At 40.4% G+C, this 21698-nt stretch overlaps 1 protein-coding gene across 11 annotated transcripts in view; it reads right to left on the bottom strand.

The window, feature by feature from the left end:
* Nucleotides 1-21698, bottom strand: part of CDIN1 (CDAN1 interacting nuclease 1) — a 243386-nt gene that overhangs the window by 107974 nt on the left and 113714 nt on the right. For all 11 annotated transcript variants that reach the window (XR_011258176.1, XR_011258177.1, XM_069595989.1 and 8 more), the window contains 2 exons: nt 8773-8838; nt 8064-8169 (listed from right to left, as the gene is read on the bottom strand). Coding sequence is in view for 9 of the 11 variants with exons in the window: in XM_069595989.1 (XP_069452090.1) it covers nt 8064-8169; nt 8773-8838 (172 nt within the window). In the remaining 2 variants the exon portion in view is untranslated. The remainder of the gene's footprint in view (nt 1-8063; nt 8170-8772; nt 8839-21698) is intronic.

Raw genomic sequence — 21698 nt, 5'->3', positions numbered from 1 at the left:
CTTGTGGCAGAGGTATTAGCTTAGCATTGCCTCTAGGAGAGTAGACTTTCTGGAGCCAAAGGTTCAAAAATCCCACAGATGCAACTCAGCTCTTCATCTTTTCAGGGAGACATAAATATGATCAAGACTTTATTTCCTCTGGTGCTCATCTCCCCTCATATCCTAATACCAGCACAGAAATGACTTTGGAAAACAAATACACTTGCTTACTTTGATACTATCCTTTAGACCCAGTCAAGAGGGGTCCATAGCCTGAATCCAAACTTTAGAGGATTCTGCTCTGGCCTCCTCCGGTTGAACCCCAGCCCAGGGCTTCCCTGGTGGTTCAGACGGTAAAGAATCTGCCTGCAATATGAGAGACCCAATTTTGGGTTGGGAAGATCCCTGGAGAAGGGAATGGCTACCCACTGCAGCGTTCTTGCCTGGAGAATTCCTGGGACAGAGAAGCCTGGCAGGCTACAGTCCATGCAGTCACACAGAGCAGGACACAACTAAGGGACTAACACACACACACATAAGGGGTGAGGAGTCTGTGGAGCAAAGGGAACATCTTCACCTGATGTCTCTCCCCTCCAATACCTTTCTAGGCCATGCTCCTTGTTACCAGGGACCCCAGAACTTCCTGATTCAAGAGCTCTGAGATCACTCCTAGAGCCTGCCTTTTTGATAAGAGGGCAGACCACCAGAGTGTGCACCTCTGACCAGAGAGATGACCAAGAGCAGAAGTTTGTGAAAAGGTACATAGAACTTGGATGTGCAGGCTGGGGCGTGCTTGAAACCTTCCCAGGTGTAGGATGGAGCCTAAGTGTTAGTGGTAGCTCCTCAGTCATGTCCGACTCTTTGCAACCCTACGGACTTTAGCCCGCCAGGTTCCTCCATCTATGGAATTCTCCAGGCAAGAATACTGGACTGGGTAGCTGTTCCCTTCTCCAGGGGATCTTCCCGATCCAGGAATTGAACCCAGGTTTCCTGCACAGAACCCAGAATCTTTACCATCTAAGCCATCAGGGAAGTCCCAGGATGGAGCCAAAAGTGATAAGAAAAGGGAGATGGGCTATGCAGTGGGGCCACTTCTGTCTACATTGCCACCTGCAGCATGGATCTCCAAGGAGTCTAGGAATTCTTAATGCAAATCAGAATTTCCAGATCTTCATGCAGGATAAAATAGACTTTATTTACTCAGATATGCAGATGATACCACCCTTATGGCAGAAAGTGAAGAGGAACTAAAAAGCCTCTTGATGAAAGTGAAAGAGGAGAGTGAAAAAGTTGACTTAAAGCCCAACATTAAGAAAACTAAGATCATGCCATCTGGTCCCATCACTTCATGGCAAATAGATGGGGAAACAGGGGAAACAGTGTCAGACTTTATTTTTTTGGGCTCCCAAATCACTGCAGATGGTGACTGCAGCTATGAAATTAAAAGACGCTTACTCCTTGGAAGGAAAGTTATGACCAACCTAGATAGCATATTAAAAAGCAGAGATTACTTTGCCAACAAAGGTCCATCTAGTCAAGGCTATGGTTTTTCCAGTGGTCATGTATGGATGTGAGAGTTGGACTGTGAAGAAAGCTGAGTGCTGAAGAATTGATGCTTTTGAACTGTGGTGTTGGAAAAGACTCTTGAGAGTCCCTTGGACTGCAAGGAGATCCAACCACTCAATTCTGAAGGAGACCAGTCCTGGGATTTCTTTGGAAGGAATGATGCTAAAGCTGAAACTCCAGTACTTTGGCCACCTGATGGCAAAGAGTTGACTCATTGGAAAAGACTCTGATGCTGGGAGGGATTGGGGGCAGGAGGAGAAGGGGACGACAGAGGATGAGATGGCTGGATGGCATCACCGACTCGATGGAGTTTGAGTGAACTCCGGGAGTTGGTGATGGACAGGGAGGCCTGGCATGCTGCAATTCATGGGGTTGCAAAGAGTCGGACACGACTGAGTGACTGAACTGAACTTGAAACATAACCCTAAATATTTGGGGACATCGTACATAAGTCTCTATTCTTACTCTTGGATTTTTAAGGCATTTCATATCAAATCTCAAATGAGATACCTACCTTGCTGAAGTTTTATGAAAGCAAGTAATCAATCTAAGATTAAAAACATGTGCCTAAAAATCTTCATAGTATTTACCATGAAGTTATTGGTTATTTTCTATTTGAAAACTGTATGTAAGTAAACATGATATAGTTCATGGTAAACATCTGCAAAAGTCTATACATCTGGAAAGCCCATAAAAGTTTTCTAGAAAAATGAAGCATTTTTCTCACCATACTTAGAGTACCATTCTTTAAAAAAATTTTTGGCCCTGTTGTGTTTTTATTTTTTCTTTCTTGCTGTGCTGTGCAGCAAGAAAGATTTTAGTTTCCTGACCAGGGATCAAACCCATGCTCCCTGCAGTGGAGCCCCAAACACTGGATCATGAGGGAAGGCCTCCTTCTGAGTTTTAATGTCAGAATGACTAACACAATCCTTAGTGGTGGATTCAAAATGTTGTTGTCTGTTATGCATCACAAAATTCATTCATATACTCATTTGTTCAATAAATATCTATGACCACCTACTGGCAGCTATGTGCCAGGCATCCCACCGGCTTCTGGACATTTGACAATGGATAAAACAGATAAGACCGAACTCAATATATTAACTGGAGGAGAGTGGTAAGTAAACAAGCAATTACAATATTTGACAAATGCTATGAAATTATTAGGAAAAAACAGGAGGGGCACTGAACCCAATCTTGAACTACAAGAAGGTTTCCCAAAGAGATGTCAGTCAGGCTGAGTGCTGAAGTGAGCCAAGCAGGAGTTCATCTAGCAGCAAAGGAAATTAAAATATCTGCTGAGAAGATTTCTACATTCCATCAGACCATGATACTCAGGAAAAAGAGACAGAGGAGAGTACATCTGTTGATTGCCAAGCAGTGTGAAAGTGATTTGTATGTATTAAACAACTGATCTTCACAACAATATGTGAAGAAGGTATTGTTGACACCACTTTATTGAGGAAGAAAAACAAAGGCTCAGGGAGGTTAAGCAAGCTGTTTCCAGGAATGGATCCAGAGAGTGGCAAGGCCTGGCTTCAAATACAAGAACAGGATAGATTTCTCCCATTATATCAAGGATTGTTGAATTGGAAAATCATGTTCAAACAACATTTTGCCTTATTCTTTCCAGTCAGTAAGCTTAGATCTTCTTTGAGAGAAGTAGAGAGGTATTAGCTACCAAGTGCATTTAAAAAGATTCCACTGATGACAGTGTGTCAGAATGTGCCCAGGATGGCAGGGGACTGGGCCGAGCTTACAAATGAGATTTCTATGCTCCTGACTCGGTGCTGTTGGGCATTGTTTATGTGCTGTATGGCTGCATGTGGCTCTTCGTAATTTAGGTTCATCAGTGTTTTCATCCAAACTAACCCATTTTATCTTCAACCACGAAAGTGAGCCTAGGGTGTCTGCTTCTGCTTCTTTGAAAGGCCACAAGTTAGAACCCATGTATATTCTGGCCTCAGACTATAGAATTAGTTTTTTCGTTACCTGTCATCATCTCAAAATGAAAATGCACTTAGTAATGTAGGTCAAATTGTCAAAGAACCCACCTTTTGACTAGAAAAGTAGGATGAGAGGGCATTTTTTTTGCTGTCAGCTGCATAAATTTGTATATATATGTAGTCTGAAATATTCTGATATACATATATATATATACACACATATATATATATACACACACTGATATATGTAAATATACATGTATTTTCTATACAACTGTATACACAGCCCTATATAATTTGGGGCTCTATTATAGCCCAAATGCTGCTTCTCAAAGGCAGTCTTTAAACCCCACAGAAGTGGAGACTGTAGAGTTCTAAGGAGCTTGTTAATCAAGGTTCATACCTGGGATGAGGGCCTACTTGCCGGAAAGGCAGCTTAAATTCTATACTTAATCTGATTTTACAGAAGGTGCCTATTGCAAAATTTAAATTTGTTTGAAGTGAATTAAGACAGAAAAAATTCTTGAAGTTTTGATTATGAAAGAATGAGCCGCACACATGTAGTAATTAGAAATAGCAACACAAAAGGTAAACAAAGCTCTTTCAAACCAAGTAAATTTGTGTTTAAATGTTTCTACCTACAGTCTTATTCATTCCCTCAGATAAGGGTAAATTTTATGAAGAAAAGTAAAGCTGACTGAGGAGAGAAATGACTGAGGGTGACGCCATCTAGACTGGGTGGCTGGGGAAGGGCCCCTTGAGGAGGGGAAATTTGAGCAGACAGCTCAATGTCATCGTAAAGGGCAAGCTTCGTGGAGATCCAAGTGAAGACAGTTCCAAGCAGAAGGATTAGCCAGAGTGAGGGTCTTGAATTAGAAACAAGCAGTGTAGATTCAAGGAAGATGGAGAAAGCTGCCAAGGAAGTTTCAGAGACAGAGAGAACTCTAGGTGAAGGGAGAGCACAGGTGTGGCCGGGTCTGAGGTGAGAGGCAGGCCATACAGGGCTCTGAATGTCATGGTACAGAGTTTGGATTGTATTTTTTTAAAAAATTTTTTTATTGTAAATATTTGCTTTACAATATTGTATTGGTTTCTGCCATACACCAACATGAATCAGTCACAGGTGTACATGTGTCCCTCCCTCTTGAACCTCCCTCCCTTCTCCCACCCCATCTCCCTCCTCTAGGAAATCAATTGCATTTTAAATGTGGTGGGGAGCCACTGAAGAGTGCTAAGCAGGGAAGGGACACGATCTGATTTATATTTTCTGAGAGTCACTCTGCCTAGGGTATGAAACTCTGACTGCAGGAGCACAAGTGCTGATGTAAGAAGGCCAGTTTAGAAACTGCGGTAGAACAGTCCGAGAGAAGATGACGGACAGAGAAGCGACAGCAGGTGGGGTGGCGACGCACAGCGCAGTCTGAGCTGTGGTGAAGGCAGGGCTGAATGGACCTGCTGACGAACTGGTGAGATACGTGGGGCTTTGGGCTTGCGTATTGGGAGAGACTGCGATGCCACTCATTGAGCTTGAGAGGAAGTAAGAGGCCAATAACCTTGAGGAGAAAAGTCAAGAGTTTAATTTTGGATATGTAAAGTCTCAGATATCTGTTAGGTATCCAGGAGGTGATACTGAGCAGACAGCTAGCTAGACAAACAAATGTGTACTAGGGGGAAAATCTTAGGGCTGGGGATAAAAGTTAGAGATAGCAGCATGAGACGGAATAGGAAGCCACAGTCTCTGGTGAGGTCTCCAGGGAACACCCAGGAAATATGTACACAGGAGAGGGAGGAGGGTGAGCACTGAGTTCCAGGGCCTTCAAGCCTAGTGCTGGGAAGATGGGGAAGAACTGGAAAAGGAGAAAGAATACACAGATGGAATGTCAGGGAAAAAAATCTCAGAAGACTGTCTCTTGGAAGCCAAAAACAAGCAAGCAAAAGCTTTAATAAAGAGGGAGGGTGTGGTCAACTTTGTCAGGAGTTGCTTATAGGGTAAGAATATCAATTTACATAAAAAGAAAACTCAGAGAAATATTACATTGAAACTTAGGGGCTTTGAAGTTATTTATATAGAAAAATAGGCTTAGACAAGATTATGATTTTTCAAACATTAACTGAACACTCTTATCACAGGATCCAATGTTTAAAAATAGGGTGACAATTCTGATAATCATTTCGTGATGTATGTATGTCAAATTATTATGCTGTATATACACCTTAAACTTACACAGTGCTGTATGGCAATTATATCTCAAGAAAACTGGAAGAAAATCTAAAAACAGCGTGACATTAGATAACAGTTTTATGTTGACTAGAGGCTTATTACACAAGTAACGCCATTAGCCTAAACTGCAACCAACACCCTCTTTCTTGAAAGGTTACCTACAGGTGGGAGAGACAATTGCTTCCAACTCTGAGGAATTTTAGCAACTACTGTTGAGTTATGTTGAGGTGAAAATATGAAAAATGTAGGATTCCCAAACTTTGGTCAATGGGCTAAGTTTTCTTCAGTCAAAATGCCCCATCACTGACAAGTCTTACTTACAAGTAAATGCCTCTATGTTCCACATTGAATGTCAGTATGACCTGCTTTTCTTGGCCTCTCTGCAGACGTTTGGTAAACCAGTGACTTCTGTGTAGAGCATTTTCCTCTTGAATAATCTGGCTTCCCCTTACCACATAACGTGCCCTATAACTATAACATAACTATGTGCACTGACTTGGCATACATTCAAAGAAAGTGTTTAAGAAACATAAGTCAATAGTAGTAATTGTAGCAATAGTAGTAATCATATAAATAAAACATCATTAAAATTTAAAAAGCAGCATGCAAAAAAAAAAATCCAAAATCTAGTCCAAATCAAACTATTAAATCATCCACTGCTCAGAACCACCTCCAGCCATGTGAACAATCCATAGTTTATCATACAGGTGATTTGATTATTTTAATCAGCTTCTAAAATGGTGAGGGCTGAGCACAGAGTAGACAATAGCTGAGTTGTTTTAGAATGAAGACATGCCTTTGGAATTTTTAAGTAAGCTTTACTGTTTTGGATTCAAATTCTAATTGTTTCTCATAAAAGGCTTGACCAGTACCAAAGTGGGAAGACAGTCTTGATGCAAAATGATTGAGTTTAGCAGTTAAAAAAAAAATCCTTTAGCAACCTAAACAATTTGATTTTCTTGTCATTGCTTTCCCTATACTATCAAAAATGATGCTTTCTTTACTATTTCCAACTCATCATAAAATTGCTAAAAATCTGAAATTCAATTTATCACATTACTGCTAATTTGAATAATGGCTGAATAAAAGACAGGAAACGCTGAAGCAGCATTGATTTCTAAAACATTTTGCACTTTCCTCCTCCATCCCTGTAAAGTAAAGCTCGGATGCTACGCACAATTACACAAGAAAATCAAGAAAGCCATTACGTTCAGCATTTTGTCACGATCATTGTTACCATGGCAAAAAGTGGGCTTATTTTAGCACATCTGCTACAGGCGAGGCCCACTGGCCTTTTGTAAAGCTGGGTAACAATATAATGCCAAATTCTGGAGACTGTCACTGTTTTGTTCCAGGGTAAGACTACTGCCCATAGATGTTACTGTCTCTTAGTGAGTTGTTTCTTAGTGAGTCAAACCAATGCCATCCCACCATCGTATTCTTAAAGTTGTTCAGTACCAAGGAACACAGTTAATCTAGGAAGGTTACCCTTTGACCCACCTTCTGGTCTAATGGGTAAAAAAATATGTGATATGAAAGCTTAGGACTCCAATAATAGCAAATGCCGAAGTTTCAACAGTTGTATTGTAAACATCAATAGAGCTATACTAAAAATAGCACGGATTTAGAAGTGACCAAGACAATGCACGATAACTAGCTGTAGGCATATTATTTCCTTATAAAATGGGAATAAAATCCCATTATCCCAAATAATCTTGTGAATAAAATCCCATTATCCCCAAATCACACTTTCTTGTGAGTATTAACTGAGATAATCTGCAGGCCCAGACACACGAGGGGGTACTTAGTAATACAGCATCCTCCCCCTTCCTCCAACACCATCTTTTTCTTAACCACTGAGATCTCCATGCCTTTGGAAATGTTGGTTGAAGTTGGTAGGTAAATGCTTTTCTATCACTGGAAGGTTAATTTGTTTTGACTTTCATATTGTTTGGATACTTTCCTCAGAGAGCTGAGGATAAAATACTTTTTTAAGATCCGATAGAAGGCATAACTTTCACATCAAGAGGATGAAAGTCAGTGTCAACAGTATAATATATATCACATCCTATTATTCATATTTTAAGTGACACCAATATTATCACTGTAAAATGGAAAATGGAGTATATAATAATTTTGACCTCATGCACAGATTTTTTGTTTTAAAAAGTGAAGCAACATTATGAACGCAGAGAAGTTGAAATTATCTGAAATGAATACATTAATCAAGTCTGTGTATTTACTAGAAACAAAGGCTACTAGCATTTTTACCATCTAAACAAAATATTTTTTTCCTAATGAAATTTCAGCTGAGTATCGTTTATCTTAAGAGAAAAATAATGGGGCCTTACCTATTCCAGTAGCTCCAGAACTGGTCATGCAGGTAGGCATGGTGGCTACATTCATCACCAAATGAGGCTTTGCTTTCAATCCAGTGAATTATGTGCCCTTCTACAGCTAAGGAACAAAGCATTACAAATACAGAGCAAAGGGAAGGGGAGATTGAAAATTCTGACTCTGCCTGGGTCTCTCCATGCTTCACATTAACGAAGAGAGGCTTAACCCTCACCATCATCTAGAGATGTAATTATAAAACAACACATCATATCTGTTTGTGACAAGGAACGTTTATGCTACAGTCACACCCCTTTTATTTTTGTCATTTACAAAAGTCTCTCTCCTATTCTGAGACTGCCTGTATAAACTGACAAATAATAAGAAAGCAAACCAAAGTGATCCTGGCTTTTCCACAGAACTCTGTTTTAAAAATGCAATATATAGAGAAATGACTTGAAAATGGTAACCAAAATGTCTTTTGAAGACATGCTTATTTCTTCAACATAGGTAAAAGTTTTTAAAGCTTAGGTTTCTTCTGAACCTATTATTTCCTACCACTTAAAAATCTTTTGCAATTATTTCACACATTTGAATACAAAATTATCAAGCTAATACAGATTCTTTGGTAACATTTGTTAATATTAACAAAAATTTTAAAAGCTATGGGAAAAAACACATCACTTTACTCTATAAACAAATGCATAGTAGAGTCTAAGGACTTACCAACTGGTACTTGTAAAATAAAGTCTGGCGTTTTGTCATAACCCCTTGCACGAAGCTGATCTTCATCTACAGGAAGAACAAATACAATTACTTATGACAGTATTCCATTAACAAGACAGCAATATAATTGCTTTTCTTTCTTAAAAATGTGTAAAAATTACTAATGCAGTTACACATATCATTCTTATGTATGCAGTGCTGTGTCAGAATAAATGAACTTTCTTCACAAACTTGAAGTAGAGATATAAAAATGTCTCTTTGTCCCTTCTGCATTTTTATATCTTTATTATAAACATCATTAATTCAAGCTGTCATATGCTACCTTTCTTATAATTGAAAATATACTCAAAATAATGAAATATACTTGCTGATTAAAAGAAAAGGTTTCTACCATCATGAATATTGCTAATGTTATCAAGCCCATACTGACAATTTACAGTAAGGCATAAGCACTTTGGCTTTTACAATTATAAAACAAATGCTTTCATTAAAGCAATTAAGAAAGTTTAGTTTCAATTAGTGAAACTATTTCTACATACAAGAACATAAGAGAGAGACAAGGGACAATGAGATCCCCACAGAGCATTAATTACCCTGCTTAATACCTTTGGTCTGCTATTGTTTCTGGCATTTACCAGAGTTTTACAACTAACAATATGTAATTCTGAAAAGCAAACAGGCTTTGAGATTTTTTTTTCTAAGTCTGTTCGATTTCTTGATCTTCTGTAAATATCAATGAGCCATTCAGGAGGAAAGGAGGCAAGAAAACAGAGAGCTTGTCAAAGTTGGAGAAAACTAGCTAGATGCTTGGTTAAAAAAAAAAAATCCTCCAATATTTTCTAAAAGCTGTCCTTGACTTCTAATGGCATTACAATGTGATTCTGAAATGAGCAGTTCTCTGTTAGATTTTGAAGTGACCTGGTCATTCAATTCCAGACATGGCTTTCTGTCTTCACCCAACCTCAACTAATGGCCCAACCAAGTAACAAGGAAGGCTGTGTGGTCTCTTAACATCTACTGGGCTGTTGACATTGTCATGCATCCCATTCGCCTTCCTGCATCACCTTTGATTAAAATTAATGACCCATTCCCAGTGTTGGGTAGCTTATTTCCAATTCATTTGTCAGGCCAAGACAGTGGTTTCATGGCCAACGTTCAGAAATTCTGTTTTAGAACACTCTTGTGTACATCCTGAAAGGTCAGCACTTTAAACATAAATAACCTTTTAATGATGAGATATACTTTAACTATATATTTAATTATACTTGGTTAAAGTTGGTATCCTTTACTGAAATTCTGAAGGACTGATGCTGCAATTCAAAACAATCTCCTCTGCTTGAAAGATAAAAAAATACCAACATAACTGTTGAGATAAGGAAATAAAGTAATCTTACTTTAAAAACAAGAGAATTTAGAAAACTGGACTGTAAATGAACAAGACTGAAAAAATTTCTATCCTCTCAATGCATTCTGGCTACAAGAATGCTTAATGGAAAAGGCATTTATTAAATCAACCCAAGTGCCTTGAGCTGATGTTTCAGGTAGCTGATGAACAGTTTTAAAAGCTGTGAAAGTCACTCAGTCATATCTGACTCTTTGTGACCCCATGGACTATACAGTCCATGGAATTCTCTAGGCCAGAATGCTGGAGTGGGTAGCCTATTCCTTCTCCAGGGTATCTTCCCAACCCAGGAATCAAACTGGGGTCTCCTGCATTGCAGGAAAGAATCCGCCTGCAATGAGGGAGACCTGGGTTTGATCCCTCGGTTGGGAAGATCTCCGGGAGAAGGGATAGGCTATCCACTCCAGCATTCTGGCCTGGAGAATTCCATGGTCTGTAAAGTCCATGGTGTGGCAAAGAGTCGGATACAAATGAGTGACTTTAAAAGCTAGATTGACATTAAAGAAGAGAGATTAATCGTTTATTAAAACTTTCCTAGTTTGATCAACCTTTGCAGGTGTTCAAAATCTGTTTCAGAAGGAAAAATTATGATGTTTCTGACAGTGGCTAAAAACAAAATTTCAAAGGTCACCAAGCAATCCAAATGCACACACTAAAATCCCTTAAAAGGCAGTTATACTCCTGTTCAGTGCACCCAAATTACTAACACAGTACCTACAGTTTAAATTTCATGACTTACTTAATGCGAAAAATTTAAAAAAACACCTAAACTCCTCAAACTGAACATAAACATCAGAGAATCTCTCCATCTTTCTGTGGAGAACCTCAAACTGTAACACAGTATTCTTATACTTTCTCTATACTGCCCCCACATCCCTCAGTCTCAGTGTAAAGGTGATTCAACTGTTCAGTTCAGTTCAGTTCACTCAGTCGTGTCCGACTCTTTGCGACCCCATGAATCGCAGCACGCCAGGCCTCCCTGTCCATCACCAACTCCCAGAGTTCCCGGTGGTGTCCATCAAGTCTGTGATGCCATCCAGCCATCTCATCCTCTGTCGTCCCCTTCTCCTCCTGCCCCTAATCCCTCCCAGCATCAGAGTCTTTTCCAATGAGTCAACTCTTCGCATGAGGTGGCCAGAGTACTGGAGTTTCAGCTTTAGCATCATTCCTTCCAAAGAAATCTCAGGGCTGATCTTCAGAATGGACTGGTTGGATCTCCTTGCAGTCCAAGGGACTCTCAAGAGTCTTCTCCATCACCACAGTTCAAAAGCATCAATTCTTTGGCGCTCAGCCTTCTTCACAGTCCAACTCTCACATCCATACATGACCACAGGAAAAATCATAGCCTTGACTAGATGGGCCTTAGTTGGCAAAGTAATGTCTCTGCTTTTGAATATGCTATCTAGGTTGGTCATAACTTTCCTTCCAAGGAGTAAGCGTCTTTTAATTTTATGGCTGCAGTCACCATCTGCAGTGATCTGAGAGCCCCCCAAAATAAAATATGTTTCCAATGTTTCCCCATCTATTTCCCATGAAGTGATGGGACCGGATGCCATGATCTTCGTTTTCTGAATGTTGAGCTTTAAGCCAACTTTTTCACTCTCCTCTTTCACTTTCATCAAGAGGCTTTTTAGCTCCTCTTCACTTTCTGCCATAAGGGTGGTGTCATCTGCGTATCTGAGGTTATTGATATTTCTCCCAGCAATCTTGATTCCAGCTTGTGCTTCTTCAGCCCAGCGTTTCTCATGATGTACTCTGCATATGAGTTAAATAAGCAGGGTGACAATATACAGCCTTGACGTACTCCTTTTCCTATTTGGAACCAGTCTGTTGTTCCATGTCCAGTTCTAACTGTTGCTTCCTGACCTGCATACAGATTTCTCAAGAGGCAGGTCAGATGGTCTGGTATTCCCATCTCTCTCAGAATTTTCCACAGTTTATTATGATCCACACAGTCAAAGGCTTTGGCATAGTCAATAAAGCAGAAATAGATGTTTTTCTGGAACTCTCTTGCTTTTCCCATGATCCAACTGTAACTGTAGTCAAAAGACAGCTTCTAGAAACCTGTGCCACCACCAGCAATACTACATTTTTTCTTTTTTAAGTAAAGAGGTTATTCCACACATCTGAAATACTTTGTTACTATGCATTGGGTATCATCTCTGTTTTTTATTTTCTAAACTCTGTCTTACCTCCTCTGTTTCAACCTTCACACTATTCCTTTCAACCTAGATTTTCCTTTACTTGGCAAAATTCAGAGAAAATGACAGGACAAGTCTAGGGAGTGGTATTCATTCAGGAAGAGCTGTCCCTGCTCACCTGGTCTCAGCCCCAGGAGATGGAAGTTTCTATCAAAGATCACCGTACTGGGAGATTTGTAACTCAACCCCATCTATCTGACCAGATTTCCTGGCCTTTGCATTATGCTCCATTCCTGGTTCTCAGATGGTTAAAGATTCCTTACCATGATCATTATCCCAACCACTGGGTATGGATGCAAAATTTGGTTGACCATCTGGTGGATCAGTGTTCAAACTCTAAGGTCTAGAGGCTACAGCTTACTCATCACCCAAAACACTACCTCTGCCTCATTCCTTGTTCATCCCCTTGTCTTACTGTGCATAGGCCTGGCTCCCACCACAACCAGAGCCTGAAGCCTCTGCTCTGAGGACAGGAAATGTTTCTTTCCATTCTTTAAAACCCTATTCACTGCTCTATTCTCACCATCAACAAACACCTGTGTGTGTGTGTCTGCGCTCACTTGCGTTCAACTCTTGGCGACCCCGTGGACTCTAGCCTGCTAGGCTCCTCTGTGCATGGTTTTTCCCAGGCAAGAATACTGGAGTGGGTTGCCATTTCTTCCTCAAGGGGATCTTCCAAACCAGTGTCTCCTACACATCTCCTGCATTACAGGCAGATTCTTTACCACTGAGCCACCAGGGAGGCCAGTTGGCACATATTTAATACACAAATGGGTAAATGAATAAAATATAAGTACATTTTTAAGAGTACCATGTCTTCAGCAAAGCTGACCCAGACTGACTAATTTTCTTTCCTGATTGAAAAGACAGCTAAAGTGACCCCAAGTTCGAGGTGGGAAGTTTTCCTATTTTGTTTGCTCTGCAATATTTTAAACAACATTGGATTTATCCATTCGTTAATGTTTGGGCAGAATTCCCCCCATAAGCAATCCAGGTCTGGTGCTGCTATAAGGTGTAGCTCTTTGGTTACTTTTACTACCTTTTTTTTTTTTTTTTTTTTGAGGGTTACTGATCTGTTTAGAGTTTTTTTATCTCTTTTATAATCAGTTGTTCAATTTTTATTTTCCTTGAGAATCTTAAGTTTCATCAGAGTTCTCAGGGCTTTTTATACATACTGGAGCCAAGTGGTTACTTATGAGTCTCTGAACTTTCCAAGTGGAAAGCTGCATGTTTAAGTAACTTGATGTTTTCTTCAAGAAAAAATGATGAAGACTGAGAAAGAGGAAAGAATAACATTAGTTTAAAAGCCTGGGAGGAGAGTTTCAGTAGCACTTTTAGTATAACTCCTAAAATTGTTGGGGATCAATATGAAATCAATCTTCAAATCCTATATATCTAACTTACTCAGTGAATGTAGCAAATATGAAGTAGGGCTCTTCTGACTTAACATATATTGAAAATGCCCAATATATCTCATAAATACTAAGCTTGTTACAAGGCTTCCCTGGTGTCTCAGTGGTAGAATCTGCCTGCCAATGTGGGAGGCACGGGTTTGATCCCTGGGTCAGGAAGATCCCCTGGAGAAGGAAATGGCAATCCATTCTGGTATTCTTGCCTGGAAAATCCCATGGACAGAGGAGTCTGGCAGGCTACAGTCCATAGGGTAGCAAAGAATGGGACACGACCTGGCCACTAAACAACAAGAACAAGCTTGTTAATGTCATAGTCCAAGTATTCATTATCAAAATTAATATAAAAGTAGTTTCACTTAAAAGAAGACTCATTAGCCTCTAGATCCACAAAATGTAGGATTTTTAGATAAAGGGTACCTCATGAAACATAGTACTTCTGAGCTTATAGAGTCTTCTGCCATTCCAACTTACACATGATACAAAGAAAGAGGTCAGCAGAACTGACTGCCAACACCTTTTCGTTATTGTTCAGTCACTAAGTTATGCCCAACTTTGCGACCCCACAGACTGCAGCATGCCAGGCTTCCCTATCCTTCATTATCTCCCAGAGTTTGCCCAAACTCATGTCCATCAAGTCGGTGAAGCCATCCAATCATCTCATCCTCTGTCATCCCCCTTCTCCTCCTGCCCTGAATCTTCCCCAGCATCAGGGTCTTTTCCAAGGACTTGGCTCTTTGCATCAGGTGGCCAACCACCTGGGTCTTTCATATAGCCAGATACAGATAGGAGCCCATCTCAACCAAGCTCTGGTTTGTCCCAACAGACCATATACAATTTTTAATTATGGCAAATATTTAAATTTCATCATGTGTAATACTTATGAAGTGGCAAAAAGAATTCTCATTTTCCTCCTGGAAGGTTTGAAAACACGAGAGCGGGGATGGGTCTTGGACATTGTTTAGTTGACACCTGCCTGAAGAGGAAGTGAACAAAATCAATGTTTGATTTCTAGTATTTTAATGGTCCTTTCTCCAATATAACTAAAAAACCAATGAAACCACATCTACAGATAAAAGTGATGCGAAATTTTTCAAAACAATCCAGTTCTTCATTTATTTTTAAGTTGTCAGGCTTGCCTTTGGAGGACATTTTAAAAAAGGAATCACATAAATGTAAAGATCACTGTGAAAGTTTAATTTCTCTGGCCTTTTAATTACCCTCCCCTCTAAATGCCCAAAATATCCACAGCAATTAAGTACTAATTACACAATTTCTTTCTTTTAAAGAAAGGGCTGATTTTGAGTCAGAGAACAAAACACATCTGAAACTAGTTAACATATACTTAAGAATCATAGCAGGGCATGAGGACTATAAGAAGAAGTTTGAAGTTTTACATTTTGCTTCCTTAAAAGGCTTTAAATTTAAGAAATACAGTTATTCTCAGAGAAATTATGTAAAATTCCAGTTCATAACATCTGAAAATGAAAAGATAACATTCTGACATGGCCTTTTATCTACGAATTTGTCAAAAGGTTTCTAAAATCTTAGGTTAAAATACCTTGTATGGCAAAAAGAATCTTTTTAACGTCGATTACATTTTTCATTAAATTGGGGAAGGGCAAAAAAGACACTTCAATACAAATGAAATCTACAGTATATTTTTTCTACTCTAGTATTTTGTTTTTCTGTGTGTCTTTTTAAATCCCAAAATACTGTTTCATTCAATAATTGGAGCTGTGATCTTCATATCCCATGCTTTCTACCTAATTAAAGAATTTAGCAGGGTTTTGATAATAGATATTATGCTATGCAAACCATGTGCAAAGGTACATAGAACAGATATGCATTTAATGGGGAGACCGAGATGAATAAAATTTTTAGAGGACCTAAAAATTTCATTATGTCCATTAGTTTCAATCTTTTCCCCCAAAGCCTCTTATCAAAGCCACTAATAAGGAATACAACTGACTGCTCTGACCTTATACTTTGTTTATGTCTTTAGGGGACAAGGGCTTCCCTGGTGGCTCAGAGGTTAAAGTGTCTGCCTGCAGTGCAGGAGACCTGGGTTTGATCCCTGGGTTGGGAAGATCCCCTGGAGAAGGAAATCGCAACCCACTCCAGTATTCTTGCCTGGAGAATCCCACGGACACAGGAGCCTGGTGGGCTACAGTCCACAGGGTCGCACAGAGTCGGACACGACTGAGCGAATTCACTTTCACTAGTGAAAACTAAAGTGCCCTAAAGATAGGGAACAAATCGGCGGGGGCGGGGCGGGGCGGGGGCGGGGGGGGCGGGGGCGGGGCGGGGGCGGGGCGGGGGCGGGGGCGGGGCGGGGGCGGGGGCGGGGCGGGGGCGGGTGTCACAAGTCAGAACAGTGCAAAGTGAGGCAGGGTAGGCTGGTCCCCACTGACTGATGGTTCTGGAGACAGAGAACATGAATATGACAACAGAAACAAAACCCTTCCCTTCTGTATCTTACTCTGTTGCTGTCATTCCACAGCCGCTAAGTCGTGCCCGACTCTTTGCGACCCCATGAACTGTGGCAGCATGCCAGGCTTCCCTGTTCTTCACTATCTCCTGGAGCTTGCTCAAATTTATGTCCACTGAGTCTGTGATGCCATCCAAGCATCTCAACCTCTGTCGTCCCCTTCTCCTCTTGCCCTTAACCTTTCCCAGCATCAGGGTCTTTTCCAATGAGTCGGCTCTTCTAATCAGGTGGCCAAAGTATTGGAGCTTCAGCTGTATCACTCTAAATTCTTTTGGTTTACCACAAGAGAAGGGACAAGTCAGAAGTCAGCATGGTAGAGTGAAAAAGAATTCCGGACAAATTGTTCGGGGCGGGGTGGGGGGGGGGCGGTGAAGTAATAACTGTGATGCGAGGTCTGAGGCAAGTTTCCATTAAACAGAACAGGCAGACTGATGGTCACAGAGTCCTTTGTAACTCCAAAATTCTGTGCAATGGATGAATGTCAGCCTTTGCCTGCCCCAGCTCTTTTAGCTGTTGTCACTGATGTGAGAACCTGTTGTGCCTGAACTAATCTCGGTGGAGGGAGGTGTATTAGTTTGGAGGCATACAAGAGATCTCTACACACTGATACACAAACACACAGGACCCGGGAACCCATCTAACAATAACAGTAACAGATGTGACCCTTCAGTACTTTTTGTTTATGGGGAATAAGGTTTCAACCTATAGCTAATTTTTTGTGGGGTGAGATATTCGATTTTTTGTCTTGTTTCCTGCCCTGCCTGGCATCACCAACCTAGTCTCACAATTGATTTGGGTGGGTGGTGAAAGACATAACCCCCAACCACTGGCCCCAGGAGTGGACACGTGACCCAGACTAGCTGATCAGAGCCCATTTTTAAGATTGATTATGGGGCAAAATGAGAAGCACCTCTTTCCCCCTGGGATTATGAACTCTACAGAGTAAACAAATTAGCAATTGCCAGGGATCACCTTTGTTTTCTGAGAATGAAGCCTACATTGGAAAAAAGAAACGCAAAATGGGAAAAAGAGGAGATACTGATGACATCGTTTTGTCTTCTAAATTCCAGACACATCAGAAGCAAACTTCTTTGGATGTCACAGGTGTTATCTCTGAACCAATATTTCTCCCTTTTGTCTGTGCATATAATCTAGTTTGACTGGATCTCTGTCACTTACAACCAAGGTAGTTCTAACATCATCAGTGGCCAAGAAAGCAGATGTTGGCTTATGCGAGTTATCTAACCAGAGCAATGTTTGAGGGAAGAGCTGTGGGCTTCAAGCAGCAAGACTACCATCATAAGTGAATAGGCTAACCTGTCTTCAAAGTTCTAAAGAACCTTTCAGCAGCAAACATGTATCTGTGGTTCTTTTCTCTTGGTCCCAGGGAGAAGCATGCATAAGCAAAGTAAATAAGATAAATAAGTAAAAGATGGTCCCTCACCTTGACAATTTCTTTAGGAAGGGGAGAACAGACCCCATATTCTCCACATTCTGCCCCTCAAAATAATGTTCCTGTTACCTGGAAAACTGCATCTTATTTTAACCTTTAGTTAGGAATTTAAATAGTTGATACTTTCAGAAATATCTAACCATCTTAGTTCCCTTTAGCCTACGTAACCCTATGTTTTATCTCTAGTCTCTTACCCTCAATGGCTAACATTTGCATGTATACACGGTCTCAGTATTCTGAACTTCGTCTGTTCCCACTGCCTATTCTTCACCTGAAGTCATAATTCCACATCACATCATAATCACTTCCCTGGAGCACTGCTGCTTTAGATAGGGAATAAAGCAGCAGGAGTAGAAAAACTCTCAGAAACACAGATCCTAATTTTTTACAGCAATGGATATCCTTCAGTAAGCCTATTTGGCTTCATACAGACTGCACCTCCTGGAGTTCCACAGAGTAGTACATGAATGCTAGAAAAAGCACCTATGTAAAATATGCTGGTCTGTCACAAGGCAAGACCAAACATGGTAGGGTGCGGCAGGATGAAGCAAATGCCTCTTAGGTGTCACTCAAAGTAATTGTTAGCTGCTACTAATAGGGCAACATTCACTGGAAAGAATAAAATATCTCTGGAACCATCCTTATTAAGCCAAACTTAACAAGAATTTGCACCAGACAATGGCTATGGAAGTCACTAATGAAAGTCCCTCCGACCTGGAGAAATGCCAACCCATGGAGGATGAATGTTTGTCTTCAGCCTTTGGTACACGCTCTTTCATATTTTCCCTCTCACTGCAAACATTCTTGTTGTCTTCCGGCTGTCACTATTTTTCTTTTCTCCCTTGCCTTGTGTCCAAATCTCTCCTCTCACCCCACACTCCCAAAAGAAAGAGAGACAGAGGCTATAAAATAAAATATGCTATCATTAATTACTTGAGAGATACAAATTAAAACATCTCCATCAGACAAGATACATTTTCTATTTCACTGATACTAGAAATGGAACAAACCCTTAGCAGAAGGGATAAGGATGGTCACAATGCCTAATTGGTCTATTTCCTTGTGTCTCCAAGCCTAAAAGTGGGCAGCAAGCTCTTTGCATCTTGTGAGACTTTAAATGCACATCAATAAATGTTCATTCTAAATTAACTATACTTGGAAAGAACTGATTTGTACTTATTTGAAAATTTCCTGGGAAGATCCATGTTTGACTTGTTTTATTTATTTAATTTTTATTCCTAATGGTACATGCCCATAGCAAGTACCCAAAAGGTAACAGTTTGCTGCACCAAAAGAAACAGTGATTAGCTTAGTGGTAATCCAGCCAGGCTAATGAGTTCAGAGAGCCACCTGAGAAGCACATGGAAGTAGGAAGAGGCTGCTAAGAGAGAGCAGATGAGTAAGATGAGTAAGTAAACTTCTATTGCTACTTCAGGAAAAGTTGCTTACAAGCCAGTAGCATTTTCTTCCTATGTTAACTATTGATTTTTAACATAATCTGTACCTTCTTTAAAAATATTCACAGGAGAAGCAGGACCACAGCCTTGAATGCATTTATTTTCACTACCAAGACAATCAAGTGAGATGCACTAGATGAAAGTGCATTTTTGCTGGGACGGACAAGGCAATAGTGTGTGTGAGCTGGAGGGAAGGCGTGCTTATCATCATCTTCAAACTATTTACGGTATTGTTCCTGGCACGCCTGGTGGTTCAGACAGTAAAGAATCTGCCTGCAATGCAGGAGACCCAAGTTCAATTCCTGGTTCAGCAAGATCCCCTGGAGAAGGGATAGGCTACCCACTCCAGTATTCTTGGGGTTCCCTCGTGGCTCATCTGGTAGAGAATCCACCTGCAATGCAGGAAACCTGGGTCTGATCCCTGGGTTTGATCACTGGGTTGGGAAGATACCCTGGAGAAGGGAATGGTTACCCATTCCAGTATTCTTGCCTGGAGAATTCCATGGACAGAGGAGCCTCGTGGGCTACAGTCCTTAGGGTCACAAAGAGTCAGACACGACTGAATGACTAACACTTTCACTGTTTTTCACTTCACTTTCCTGGCATGCACAGAACATACTTGGCAAAAGTTAACTGAAAAGAATGACTGAAGAATGAATAACAGAATTATGAGATCTCTGAGGAAACTGCTAGAAACTACCTGTACTCATTTGCTTGTAATTTGTTTGTAACTTGACCATAGCTACAAAAGCAGGGCCTTCATTTGACTTACGTCTAGGGCTTAAAATAGTACCTGATTCAGTAACTGATTGCTGGAATAAATATATGAATAAAATATATTTTCTAGTTGGAGAACGTAAAGTCATTTATTCAACATTGACTCTTTTTGAAACTGAAAGTGAAAGTGAAGTCGCCCAGTCGTGTCTGACTCTTTGCGACCCTGTGGACTGTAGCCCACCAGGCTCCTCCGTCCATGGGATTCTCCAGGCAAGAATACTGGAGTGGGTTGCCATTTCCTTCTCCAGGGGATCTTCCCGACCCAGTGATTGAACCCAGGTCTCCTGCATTGCAGGCAGACACTTTAACCTCTGAGCCACCAGGGAAGCCCCACAATGTAATTTTGAGAAGTACGAAATGGATAAATGTACAACATAGGATAAATCCATAAGTACACCTAAACCTTCAACAAAAAGGAGACTTCATTTTTCCTTTCCAATTGTAGTGCCTGGTTAAATCCTGTGTACCTGATTATAAGAGCCGACTTATTGAAAAAGACCTTGATGCTGGGAAAGACTGAAGGCAAAAGGAGAAAGGGGCGGCAGAGGATAAGATGGTTGGATAGCATCACTGACTCAGTGGACATGAATTTAAGCAAGCTCCTGGAGATGGTGAAGGACAGGGAAGCCTGGCGTGCTGCAGTCCTTGGGGTCACAAAGAGTCAGACACGACTTGGCAACTGAACAACAAATCCTGTGCCATGGCAACTGTTCAGTATGTGGTTATAAATCAAGAAAATTTAAGAAATTATTAGGGTTATGATAAAAGCAATTTATTTTTATTTTTCTCTTCTATCTGACCTCTAGGTTTTAGAGATGTCAGATAAAATATGTATTTTATAAGATGACATATAGAGCACAATCGGTGGAAAATTTAAAATAAGATAAAAAATTTCAGGAAGTCATAATTCTTAAGAAGGGGTAATATATAAACAATAAGAATCCTTGTCTTTTGAAGTAGTCCAGATTTGAGGGAAGGAGGGAAGGAAAAAGAAAGGGAGAAAGAAAGACACAGAGGGCACTGATTGATTTTACTTTCACTTATTAAAAAAAAATCAAAGTAAAACAAACATGCCTGCAATGTCTCTGCAACAAAATTCAAGGCGTACACAAGAAAATATAAAATGAGATTAGTAGTCTATTTCTATACCTATGTTTTTGATGATTTATCTAAATTTACCTGGTACAGTACTCCAGATCTGATTATTCATCGTGAAGGGAGTATTTACAAGGTAAAAGAACAAACCTATAATGATACTCCATAAGAGGCTTTGGGTTTTCAGGTTTTAACCATAAATAAACATGTATTAATTCAGTACTACATTAAAATGCTTAAAATGCATAGAATAACAACTTTGAATACTAATGAGGAAATGCTTTAAAACAGGACTGAGGTTACATGAAGAGAGCTAAATACGAGTTAAGGATCATCTTTGGTATGCTTCAATAAAAGAATTACTGTTAGATCCTAGAGTGCAGAGGAACAGATGAGCCCGTTCCATTTTAAATCCCCTTTCTGAGCGTGCTAGCAAAGCGCAGTGACTCCCTACTATGCTCTGCACTGCCTTTGTCAGCGGTGGCCAAAGCGGTCTAGCGCCTTCAGTTCCTAGAATCAAGGGAGTCGAACACCTGGGACTAAGTGTCAGCCAAGAGTGAGCCCTTTGCTCTTCCTCCCTGTTTGGGTCTTCCAGTCTTTAGGAAGGAAGCAGAAAAAAACTAGATTAAGCAAAGAAGCGG

Source organism: Ovis canadensis, chromosome 7 (assembly GCF_042477335.2).
Source record: "Ovis canadensis isolate MfBH-ARS-UI-01 breed Bighorn chromosome 7, ARS-UI_OviCan_v2, whole genome shotgun sequence".
NCBI classification, from domain to species: Eukaryota; Metazoa; Chordata; class Mammalia; order Artiodactyla; family Bovidae; genus Ovis; species Ovis canadensis.
This window is presented reverse-complemented; position numbering and strand designations above follow the sequence as displayed.